The following is a 13115-nucleotide window of genomic DNA, read 5'->3' on the forward strand; positions in this document are numbered from 1 at the left end:
TGGCAGCACACGCAACGCAGTAGTGAAGTGCTGAATTACATGGACATATGCAGACAACTGAAAGAATATGTCTAATAAATCAAGAATTTCCTTGAAAGGATGGTTTCCAAGCCTAATTAAGCTGCTACAGATATATTCAAGTTATATTGCATAATGCTTTCTTTCTGAACACAAGCTTCCAAGGAAACAAAATAAAATTTATCTCTTTGATGCCATCATTTGTGTCATGATTGTGTAACTTTATACAATAACCAGGTTAATACCTAATGCTTACAGATAGTGGATTGATCTGTATAGCAATTACTTATGTAATTCCAAAGGTGCTAACAGCATCCCTCCAAACCTACACCAGTTCAGCCAAAGTGAGAATCAGCCTTCTGTTTTCAGCCTGTTCAAACAGGATGGACCAGAGCACATGCCACTGTTTGTCTACATTTTGATTATTGCTTCTGCTTTGCCTCCTGAGAGTTCCAGTGTGATTTTCTAAATTAGTAAGTTACTGGACTGAAGCATCCTTTACTGAGGAAAGAGATAAACCATAATCTCCCTACTTGGATATGGTAGTTCCTTAAACATACGTGATCTTAAAGAGAAGAGAAAAGAGTACTTTGAAGTTGAGTTCTGGGAGATTCTGCTTCTGTTAACTTACAGTTGACCTTAGGGGAGAAGACTTATCAGACTATTTAGCCCATCTCTCTGTATATGAGCTGACTTCTTAGCCCAGAGTGACTTGTCTGTGCATCATTTTAGCTCTACCTAGATATGAGACTTCTTCCTGCTCCTAGCATCACCTGCACTATTAAGTCATTTCAATTAACTAGAATTAGGTTCCAGGAATCCTCACAGATGGACAATGTGAAAAGAGCTGCAGGTAGCTCTGAGCATGACTTTATTTCCCCTTTACCAGCCTCCCCGGAATAACTGTTCATTTCTTCCTATTTATATTCATTTCCCACACACACTCTAAGATGAAGTAGCCACACTTAAAACAACAGTTGCAATTGCAATGCTTTTTTAAACTAGGGTGTTATGAAAATTTCAGATCAGAACAAAGATTCCACCCCCACAAGAGTATTCTCAGAGACCCTTAGGTACTACTCGTGTCCCTATCTGTATTTTAAAATGGATAATTAAATAGAAGCTTTGTAAGGAACAGATTTTACACAGTTCAATCTTTATCACATAATTATTACCAACCTGCTGCCAAATCCAGTCTTACAATGATCCTTATAGTAATTGCTCTAACAGACCCCTTTGATCTTACAGTTATCTTGGATTCTCATTCTCCCAGTGGGCCAGAAATGGCTGATTTTTAACATGCAACAAGTAAGAATTAAAATCTCTCCTTCTGTTCCCAGATCTCTCTCCAACACCAGCAAAAGAGAATCAGATACCTTACCAATGAAAAAGCCCTGTTTAATTCTCCCCTCATCCATTGCTGCACTGTAAGGATTTATATCTAAAGACTTAAAAAAGTCTCTTAAATAATTTTTGTAGTTATATTGCTGTCTCTCACTTACCTTCCCCCCTTCTTTTTTTGTTTTTAAATGTGAAAAACCAACCTGCTTAGTAGCAAAAACACTGAGTTTTCTGCTCCTGTGTCCTTCACCATGCAATAAACAATGTGAGATACAGAGCAAAAGCATCCTGGCTGTACCTAAACCATGGAGGCTCGCTCCCCTGACGATAACCAAAGGAACTGATGGGCTAAGGAATAAGTTACTGCTGTGTTTTGAGAAAGAAAGGAAAGCCAAGTGCAGCACCATGCGAACATGTGCACTAGGGTTAGTACACTGGGGTTGCAAGGCTGGACTTTTGTACTTGTATAAACCTACAATGGCTCGTTTTGCAAAGAGAACGATTCTGTTTAGTGATAAGGTGATTAACCTCCTTCACAGTGACTGAGCAGACAACACACAGACATCAGGGAAGGAGGGAATGGGTGGGTCTATGAGAGAGACTAATTTGTTTTAATAGCATATTCTAGTGGCGATTATTTTTCATGACCCCAGTTTGCAACGTCCATGTAATTCCTCGTAGAAAGTTTCTCCACAAAGCAAATCTTTCATTGGTCTTTGTTCCAAAAATAAAATAAGCACATGCCAGAGATGCTGGCATTTTGGACCAAACCTCCTGGAAGTGATATGCACGTGATGCAGAAAGGGGATTCAAAGGAAAATAAATGGCGGTTATTAGCAGTAGTTATAAAGCAGCACAATGCAGCAAGTTAAAAACACAGAAAACAAAAGGAAACCTGAGCTTGCTTTACTTAGAGAGACAAAAACCCCTCATTTAGAGCAAAAATTCAAATCCTAGCAGGAAAATCCATCCCCAGTGCTGAACCAAACAGAGAAAGCTGAGAGAAGAGGGGGAAAAAAAGCAGCAGCAGAGAAGCTGCTGCCGAGCAAAGTGAGTGACTGTAAAATAGGGTGAAAGGCCCATATCAGTTCAGTGCCTTCCATTCCAGTCGGAGAATGGAGCTGTGGGTTGTGATGGGGCAGTCGCTGCTACGCTCACAGCTCTGCAGTGTTATGCAGCCTCTGCTCCTTCTCCCACACCAGCTGCTCTCCAGCTGCCTTCCCTGGCAGTGGGGTGAGGATGCTCCTATAGGGTCTGACTGAACAGGAACAACACTGACAGGAACTTCCGTGCCTCTGTTCCTCTGTCCATCGTGCTGCTTGTTGTTTTGGGGTTTCTTTTTGTTTTAAAGTAGTGTTCTGTTCATTACATTATAAACCTCAGTTTTTAATTCTTCCATGAAATAACACGACAGAATCTAAAAGCCTACCTTAACAGGTCATTTTTCATCTCCCCTGTGGATTCCACACTATTCTGGTTCCAATATCCCATCTGTACCTAGGACCATGGTATCATTCTTACGCTAAAATCTCCAAACACAAAGGGAGACATGAATCAAAACTCACAGCCTTGCTTTCCATACAGCTTATGGCATCTCTACCCTCAAGCCACAAAGCAGACAAATGCTTCTCTTCGTACAAGACTAAACCTCTAGTGCTGTACAGAGCTAACAGGGACAGGACCTTGACACTCTGGGTTGCCCACTTCACTTTTTTCCCTCCAAATTATGCTAGTAGGCTGTAACATTAGGATGAAGGATGCTCCTAAAGGAAAAATTGAGAGTTACCATCTGAAACATGAGGGATCATTCCTTACTGATCTCAGGGGGACTACTCACATGAGAAAGGAAAGGTAGAGGGAGGGTCACAGTCCGGTGATACATCACTGCATATTAAACACAGAAAATTTTATAGTACAGTTGGATTAAAAAAATCCTGTTAAAACCAGAACTGAAATACAGCTTCAGTGACCCTATAATGACCCTCTAGGAGAGAAACAGCTCTCAATTCAGCTTAACAATATTTTTTGGTTTGCATTTCAACAGAGCATCCTCTTGTGTATCTGCACCTCTCCTCCTACCAGAAGAACCAGGATGGATGCAGACCTGTCCTCACAGAGTATGTTTTCTAAAACGCTGCAACATCATTTCTGAATATTGATGGTTGTGACAACTGGGCCCTCACAGCAGTGACACATGACCATGCACTTAACCAGTCAAAGCTTCACTGTGCCAACTGGTTTTGGAGCCATATGGAAGAGACTTATTTTCCTCCTGCACTTTAAAATTCTACCTAGTGTTGTATGCAGGTATGTTTCCAAAACCTTCCCAGCAACAGGGATCTAGCACAGCAGCCCAAAGGCACTCAAAGCAGCCTGGCAGTGAAGGTTTGCCATGCATGTCTGAGGGATGTCCAAAGGCCACAGAAGCCAGGAGCCATGTTTCCATTACAGCAATGGACACGGCTCAAACCCACACAAGCCCTGAGCAACCAACCACCATCACATACATCTACCTCACAGATTATTCCTGATTTATCTGTGAATCTGTCCCAAGCAGAACTGCAGGCCACAGCACAGTACACAATTATGATGCACAGCAGGTACTTGTGTGCCTGTTTAAGTTTGGTTTGTATTTCTATAGGATGTAGTGACCCCCATGCTGTCACACCAGGATGCATAATGTAAGAAAAAAGAAAAGACCACTTCCACCCCTCCAGTTTCCATTCCAACTGGAAGGATATCTACAGAACAGTATCCTACCTCAGCTGCTGCCTAAAACTACCAGGATTTAGAGGATCTACATCAGCGAGTTGCCATCATCTTTAATTTTTATCTTGTTTGTACATGTTCTAATTTCACTTATTTACTTTAACCTAGAAACTGTCTGAGGCATGACCTGTCTGTCTCTCTCAATCTGCGTACAGTACTGTGTAAAAATTCTTGTATCCCACATGAATTAATCGTAAACAATCAGTCTGAAAGTTTGGTCCAACAAAGACAGATCCAGAACCTTTACCTAATTCAACCTGGTATGCAGCATCCTGCTACTGACTGCTGGAGGATGAACAATGTGGAACAGAGAACTTATCATTTCAAAATGCCAACATCCTTCCTGGTGATTAAAAATGGTATTTTCATAGCAAAAGGTTCAGCCCAGTTGTTATACACTTTTCTTTCTTCTAAAGCCATGAAATATTTTTTTCTTGGCATGTCAGAGCTGTGGGAAGACCACAGCTGATTGCAGAAAGTAAATTGTCTGGGACAAAAGAAAGTTAAGGGGTGAAGGAACAGCTTACAAGGGGTTTTCTCCCATGTTAATAGCCAGGCAAAAGGAAAACCACACAGTGTTAGTAGAGTGAACACCTGACTCGGCCGTTCATACCCTCAGAGTCATAAAGTCTGGAGTACCGAGGACAGAGCGTGGAGGCGGGGAAAATGCAGGGTTTATGGAATCGTAAGAGAGGAATTTTTCAGCTGAATTAACGGTCATGTGGTAGATGTGCTCAAAGTTGCTCGGAGAGGAGATCAGACGGGAGTGGTGATGAGGGAATTGATAAGGGGAACGCTGCTATCAAAGACAACAGAGAGAGAAAGCAATGAAGGATGGTTGTACAGGTTACACTGGCAACAGCAGTCCACAGGAGCAGTCAAACACTGGGGGACAGCAGACAGAACCCTGCTCGCCGTCAACACACAGGTTCTTTCGTTGTCACCCCCAGTCCCCTAAGCACCTTCCTGACATGGAGTCATATGGGCCTGCTGCCCCTGCTGTTGCTAAAACATTAAAAACAAATAAAACTTTTAACTCATTGGGAATAGATTCTAATATTTATTATTTTTTGATATTTCAAAGAGCACCACAGTTGTAAAAGGTGCTTTACAGACAGTTGAGAAGCATCAGTTCCCTGCCTTGAGGAGCTTACAATCTAAAATAGACATAACACAAACAAAGGAAGGTGAACACAGGTGAGGTGGTGTGGGGAGAAGAAAAGATGAAAATACACAGCAGTTAAGAGATTGTAAGAGATTTCCTTCTGTTATTCATGCATTTTAGCGATTCCATTAAAAATATCACCCGTACAACAAACACAGAGTATTTCCAACAGGAGGGAACAGTGTTTTGACAGGGCAGGGACACAGGTCGTGTGGGAAGGTGAACTGGTTAGTGTCAGACAACTGGGACAATTCACTCTGCTGCAGACAGACACCACCAGGCCCACGTCCTTCTGCACACTCCTGACAGTGCTTTAGCGATGAGGGGACTTTGCACTGCCATCTCTGTGCTGCAGAGGATCAGGCCCCTAGCACATAAAGGTGCCAAAGTATTGGGAAATTCAGATGTTGTTAAAAGGTCAACTGAGCAATGTGCTCCCCAAGTGTGACATAAAGAAGGAGAGGGGAGAAATAACCCTGGAAATTAAACAGAAATTATTTCTAATTCATCTCTATGGAATGTGCTGACACAAGCGCTCTTATAATTTAAAGTCACCTAAATCCAGATTTAACCAAGAGCATTTCAAGGCTCGGTCTCCCTCCCTGTGCCACCTGTACATGCTCAGCAGGTCAGCCTGCACTGGGGTGGTTTGCCCATGGACACCACCAAATCACAACACCTTTTCTAATTTCTAACTTTTAAGTTCCTCTTCCCCTCATCCAACTGATTTCATCACCCTAAAACAAACATTTCTGACTAATGTTAGAAATGTTAGGACTTAAAATATAAAATATGGTAAAAATATAGCTTACCCCTTCACTAAACCTAAGGCACTACTTTTTGTATGTGGAACGTATTAAAGTCTGGAAGAACATTAAGTCACATCCCAATACATATTATATCAAACATTATTGTTACTGTTCTCTTCATTTCAGCTGGTAAAATCCAACCTTTTTTTTTTTTTTAAAACACATGGTTATTATGAGGCTTTGCCTGTTAACCAAAACATCAATTACCACATTATGGCATATAAGACATAATATACATTAAATTGTTATTAGTGACTTTAGCAGCATCTAAATATCAGTACAAGAAGCCACCATTCCAAAATGGTCCAGGACAGCAGACTTTGCCGAGTTATCTGCTCACAACAGAGAACTGGCAGCAAAGCCAGCTACATTCCTAAAAGCCAATAAGGGAGATATGGCAGTGTCTAAAATCACAAGCTAAAAAGCAGAGGGTAGGCCAGCTGCAGACCATGAAAATATTTAGCCAGCATTCATGAATGTGAGAAAGCCACGATATGGCAGCATTTTAAAAATGATCCTCCATGGAACTTTCTCCATGGACTCCACCATTAGATGCATGCATGGGGTTCCCACTTTCTTTAAAGAATACCAAATATAGATAAGTATTCATTTACTCTAAAAGTTTCTCAATTGAAACAAGCAAAGCTTCACACATCATCTAGAATGGAAGTAGAATGGCTCATGTATAATGAGGTCAAACTGAAGCATAATGTTCAAATATAACGGCAGTCAAGACCAGCTTTTGTATATAAAAATACTTAGGCATGCAGAATATGAAAGCAAAATCAATCCTGTACATCTGATGTACACAGAGAGGTGGTCTGTGCTGCAGTAAGTGCAGTTCCAGATTTCAGATCTTCACTACAAAGGAGCATCCACGATAAAGTGGCTTCAAGGGACAAGAGGGCAGAAGGGAGGCCAGACTGTACGGCCAGTTAATTGGTGACAGGCTGCTAGGGAAGAAAAACATGTAAACAAATAAGTTTGGGGATATACTAACAGGAACCATTCTAAATTGTACAAACAAGACAATGACCCAGATCCACATCAATAAAATACAAATATGTACTGATTACTGCTCTGCTAATAGCAAACAACAACTTCTGGTTTCTGTTGTGTTGCAGCCCACAAAGTTGCGTGTCAAAGCCAGACTGTAAGTGTTCACCATGAAAAAAAAGGAAGGATGCAAATTTACAATGTCCTGAAAACCCCTAATATTTTCTCTCTTAAAATCTGATATCTCTCTCTCTAAGCCTTGGGCATGGTTCTGCCCAAACACAGGGCTATACTGAAGTCAAGGGTGTCTGCTCATGGAGAGAACAACGTGGGACTAGGCTAACAGACTGCAATTTCCCATAAACACATCATCGTGTCTGGTGCATAGCAAGACCTCGGAAACAATGCACAGAGAAAGCACCTTTCCCCCTGTGGCTGCATCAGCAAGGGCAAACACACAGTGGCAGATACATTGCACATATGTAGGCACCTGATACAACATACCAAATAGCCCTAAAGAGTTTAAAAAATTCCTTTTATTCCATTTATTTTGTACGGTTACAATACAAATTAAACTCTTTAAAGTTGGTCTTTTAAAAGACATCGTTAAGAACAGCGGTGGGCAGAGGGCAAGCAGGCTCCTGTTGGCTCTGCATCCACCAGGCAGTTACACCACGGGTTAGGGCAGCACAAGTGCATGTCCTCTCCTGCCCACTGACACAGCACAGCCCACCCACCACGGACCACTGCCACCAGTTCTAATTCTGTGCTTCGTTCAACTTTTGGCATTTCCCCTGAAAAAGGCAGCAGAGGCATGTTAGTGGGACTGTGGAGATAAGTTTTGATTGGATTCACATTGCATATATGAGCTGAATATGTATATACTAATGAATAAATATAAATACATGCATATATATAAAAATTGTCATTTGCTTTACAAAGTTCATCCATGGATGCTAGATAAAAGCTGGTCTGAGCTGGCTATTTAGTTTGTGACAATTTCATTCAACACAGAGATTACAGTATTTATTCTCTATTAAAACCTATTTATTACTAAGGACCCTTCTGCCACACAGCACTATACTGACTTCAGTGAAAGAGCATGTTGGAGCTCATGCTCCAGCCAAATTTGAAAGCAATCAAGTAAGTGAGAAGAAACTCCAAATCAAAAGGCCCACTCCATTCTTTCATACACTTTCTGCATTCCAGTATCCCTTAAAAAAAAAGAAGCTGTATCACTAAAATAGCTCGACAAAGAGAATGTGAGAAGACTCTCAGCCTTGCACTACTTGCTCCCCCTAGCTGTAGCTCTCTTCAAATGGAAAAATGTATTTTACCATCTGCTTCCATAAACAAAACTAGGCATTCTCAAAGTAAAATTCTGAAATCTCTCCCACAGTTCATTAAAAACAAATACTTTCTCTTCTGAAACATACTAATCTATTTCAAAATAGAAAGAAGATGTCCAGATGCAAAATCAGGACACATACTTAACAGCACACAAAAAAAACCCGCTTTTGAGCTTTTTGGAATAAGGTATGAAAGTAGGGAAATAATTCCATGTCCTAGTAAAGGAACCACCATACAGACAAACTGTACGCAGGGTTCAATGAGTATTCTTTACCTTGTGTAGTGATTCTCCAGGAAACATCCTCTGTTTCCATCCCCTCTTCTCATTCTAAATTTGTCTTTCCAAAAAAACATTAGACTCGATACATAACCTCACATGCACACATAACTTCTTTTCTTCTATTTTTGTGCCTGAGAAGTCAAGTATGTAGTCTGGAACAGACTAAATGAACGCTCAGTCCAGGTAAATACCTTACAGGAAGCTGCTGGAAAAGACAAATCTGCCTAGACTTAAGCAGCCCCTGACAGACCATTTATTTCCTAATTTCAAGTTGCACTTTCAAATTCACATGCTTTCAAGTCCCGTGCCTGACGCAGTTCTGTACCCATTAAGTTAGGAATGCAAATACAATATGACATTGCAAGGAGCTGCCAGAAAAATACACAAGAAATTCGCTTTATCTGCAGTGACATCTCCCAGCATTAAGACTGGTACCTACTTGCAAAAAGGAGGCTACAATAGAAACTTCAAAAAAAGAAGCTGCAGCAGTGGAACAAGTGCAGGAATCAATTGTATATTGTACACATTTTCTAATGTCCTCTCATCACTTTTAAGTGTGGAAAATGACTCATGAATTTCTTTCAAAACAACACATTGATTGGTAATAGCAAAGTAAAAGTTCTTAAAATGTGGCTTAAAATATGACCTTTGATCTAATATAAGGCTGGAGGAATCAGAATGAATTCAAAGCTAAAAGCCATTTAGAGATGACATAGCTGAAGAAAAATTAATCCATCTAAATACAGAAAATCGTCTTCTATAGATAAAATCATTCCTCGTTTTACACTTGTCAGATCTGGGGCTTGGTTAAGAGTCCTTGCAGCTTTTGATTCCCATGAACTTTCAACTACTGATGGTGTGACACAGGATGTCTTTTGCCCTACCTTTAGAGGTAGCAGATTATTTTCTCTGTTTGAGAAAAGTCACAAACATTTTAAACAACCCACCAGAAATGGAGAAATGAAGAAAGGTTCTGATCTACATTCTGCCCTGAAGTAAATTACCATTCTTTGTCTAACATTAGACATATGCAATCTTGTATCCAGGTGAGATAAACACTACCTGCCAACTTCCCTCAGATTTGCCATGTGTTTTCTAGAAGCAGTTCCTTCATTATCTATTCATTTATAAACACAGATACAATATTGGTTTTTTGCTCATTACACTGAATATATTTGTTATTGAGAGGTTTCTCAGTGTACCTAATACAAGATTTAAAGTAAGTCAGTGTGCTGACTTTACAGTCAAGTGTAATATAAAAGTACCATTTGCTGCAAAAGTGAGGTACAATCAGTGTCAAAAGGCTAGAGATTATGCTCCTAAACTTCTAAACTGGTGTAACTGCATGGCACACTGTATTTCCCAGTCTTAATTGTTTCCTTTGGGCTTTTCAGCATCAGAATATCCCAAATTCAGCACCTACTCCCTGCTTTCTGCACAAACTCCAAGCAGTAATGATGATTGTTTTAGACAGCAGTTCTGTACTAATGCCTAAGTCTTAAGCTAGTACTCATATCATCTGTTTGATATCACCCCATCTTTTTTACAGTGCTAATTAGCATCTTCCGAATCACATCTGTGTCACTGCGGATGAGTTTAGAGAACAACACAGAACACACAAACAAGATGCTCAAGGTGGTTTGAAGCAAGCAGTATGACACTCTCTTACGAACAAAATGTTAATTGGTCTTCAGCTCAACAAAAATTTCATTAACTTCCAGGTGAGTGTTTCCTATATAAGGTTTTATGTAAATGAACACGTGTGTGTGCTATTACATATTTTCTTTTTCTCTGTTTCACTGAGACTAGTTAATCTGGAGAGAACATGAAGACAGCATATCTGGCATGGAAAGAAATTTGGGCACTACACACTATTAAACTGCTACAGGAAAACAGGCTGTAGAGAGAGAAACTAAGTTTGAACTGAAGACTGGAAGAGAAAAAAGGAATTGAACTACAGTTCATGAAGAAAGGAATTTCTCTTTCCATGCCCACAAAGAACACAGGCCCAAATCCTTTTAACTTTGCCCCTTCATATCAGTCATAAAAATTATCAACACTGTGAGGCCAATTTGTCTGAAAACCCCAGGGGCATTAGGCACTCCTCCTCCTCTCCCCCCTCAATGCTGAAGTGTCATCCTCCTTGGTTAAATTTTATTACACATGTTTAGCTCCATTTCCCCAGTTACACTGTTCCTGATATGAAATACATTAACACTTTAAATATACATTAAAATTGTAATTGTTTTTCTCTCACTTATTTGCAGCCTCTGTTGCAGTCAGTCACTCTCACATGTACTTTTGTACTTACCATTGGAAGGTCTTTGAGAATCTGTATACCATCTCCTGGACCCATATGTGCTATGTGGTTAAAATTAGTTGGGTTAGAAATTAACTTATTTCTCATTTCTGGATCACGTAGCATCTCCCTGGAAGAAAAAACACTTTGCTCAGGTATTTTGCTCTAGGTAAAGATGGGCATTTATAAAACATGTACAGCTTTGATTATCAGCTTCTTTCAAATGGAAATTAACGAGTCTTTTCCACCCTAAACGATTCTATGATTTTATGATTCTATTTAACCATGTTAACAGTGATAAACCCCTGCTACCAGCACAGGCATGGAGAAGCTTCCAGCTTGAAGAGAGGGCAAGGAGCCAGAATAAAACAATGCTGTTTGCCAGCTAAGAGCCCATGCCCACTAGTTACTAACGTTCAGAGAATATATAACCACTATGAGCAGTAAAAGCCCCTGTAAGATGAGTAAAAGCAGAACTCATTTGTGATATGTTACAAAGTGGAGATGAAAATGAAGTACTAAATATGAAAATAGAATTAAAATAATACTGCAGTACCTTTCTCAGTCTGTGGTCAGAATTAAAAGCTCTTCAAAATGGCAAGGATGCATTTCAGAACTCAGAATAAATAAAACTTTAAGAGACCAAACTTCAATCAACTCAGAAAAGGCAAGGCCAAGAAACAGAATTTTATCTCCACTGCATACTGCTGTTACCTTCCTTAGAGTTAAAAAGAAAGACAAGCTGGGAGCCAACCACTGGTGGAAGATGTTGAAAATTAGAAGACTGAAATACTCAGTTCTTGGAGTGTGGCTTAGCACAGTAGCAGGTCATTTTTAGTGAGTGATACTAAATGGTCAGTAACATCCTCTGCGAACACTGCAAGTAGTGCAGACCTATTTTTGTTGCCATTTAGGAAAGTATTTGTAAGCTATTCAACACTCCTTTTAGAAATACATCCTGAAGTCCTATGTCCTCTGATGAGGTGAGTTTTGTGAGCTTTATAGAGAGTTTATGTAGTTAAATCTATAAATCAAAATAGCAGATGTGTTGGAGTACTGCTGAGAGTAGAAGAGCCTTCAGAAAGAAAAGCGGAACCAGAATCTGAACGTAATTAATCCATATGCATAGTTAGCAATGCAATCTCCTTTTGCAAAGTGTTTATTAGAGATCTTTATATATACAGTGTATGTGCACAGCTATGCAGCTATATACAGTATGTGGAGACATGCATTCCAAATTACAGCTGTTTCACATAATTAACCTGAACTAATGAATACTTGTGCATCCAGTGCATATCCATATCCAAACTGGCATTAACACAAATTAAACACTGAGGATTAACACAGTAGCAAAGACACAGAAACATCTGAATGGGCATTCCAGAAAGCAACGCATGAAGTACTACACTGGCACCAGTCACTGACCCTCAGCGCCTACAGGCATGTACAGAAGACAAGTACATGTTGAATACCGACCTTCTCTGCTGCATCCTCTCCTCCTCTGGGACTCTGAAGGAATAGCGGCGCTTGTTGTTGATGTTTCGAACCATTTGCTTCCGGCTGTTATCTGATGTCTCAGGGACCACGAGTTCATCACCCTCTGAAATCAACACAAATATGGTGATCTGGTGGGACAACGCATGGAATTTGAATTCGAAGACATTTTCTTCCTCTGCCCTCACTAAGTGTTGAACACCACTCACTTTCCATCAAATCCAAACAAATGTTCTTTGGTTTATGGGTTTTCTTGGCCACTATCTGCTACTCTGTTATGTAGCAATAGACTTAACCCTTCTTCACACACAAGCTGCCACACTTGTGTTCTCACAACAGCACTGATTCATTCTTTCAAACAAAACACTTAGGTGGGTAGGAAAGGATCTCGGTCCTCTGTCTCAAACTTTCCTTGGCAGTTCTCACTGAAAAAAATCACTAAAACAGTCTTGTTCTGCCAATTGTCTGGAAACTCAATGCAAGATTCTCTTTCATTCATTCCCTGCTCCAAAGAGACTACTCCTTTTGAATTGTTTAAACAGTGCTGTATTTTGGTGCAACTGTGGGAAAAGGGGGGATTTTTTCCACGTGTGT

General features: G+C 40.2%; 1 protein-coding gene across 10 annotated transcripts in view; it reads right to left on the reverse strand.

Moving 5' to 3' along the window:
- The window catches only part of CDC42BPA (CDC42 binding protein kinase alpha), a 187397-nt gene that overhangs the window by 7427 nt on the left and 166855 nt on the right, over nucleotides 1-13115 (reverse strand). For 7 of the 10 annotated variants that reach the window (XM_027696620.1, XM_027696619.1, XM_027696618.1 and 4 more), the window contains 2 exons: nucleotides 12504-12627; nucleotides 11040-11157 (listed from right to left, as the gene is read on the reverse strand). In XM_027696620.1, coding sequence (XP_027552421.1) covers nucleotides 11040-11157; nucleotides 12504-12627 — 242 coding nt within the window. Of the gene's footprint in view, nucleotides 1-4741; nucleotides 4928-5175; nucleotides 7056-11039; nucleotides 11158-12503; nucleotides 12628-13115 lie in introns of those variants that run through there. The other 3 variants (XM_027696623.1, XM_027696622.1, XM_027696621.1) reach the window with 3 other exon arrangements.

This window comes from Neopelma chrysocephalum, unplaced genomic scaffold (genome assembly GCF_003984885.1).
Source record: "Neopelma chrysocephalum unplaced genomic scaffold, ASM398488v2 Primary Assembly neopelma1_108, whole genome shotgun sequence".
Classification (NCBI taxonomy): domain Eukaryota; kingdom Metazoa; phylum Chordata; class Aves; order Passeriformes; family Pipridae; genus Neopelma; species Neopelma chrysocephalum.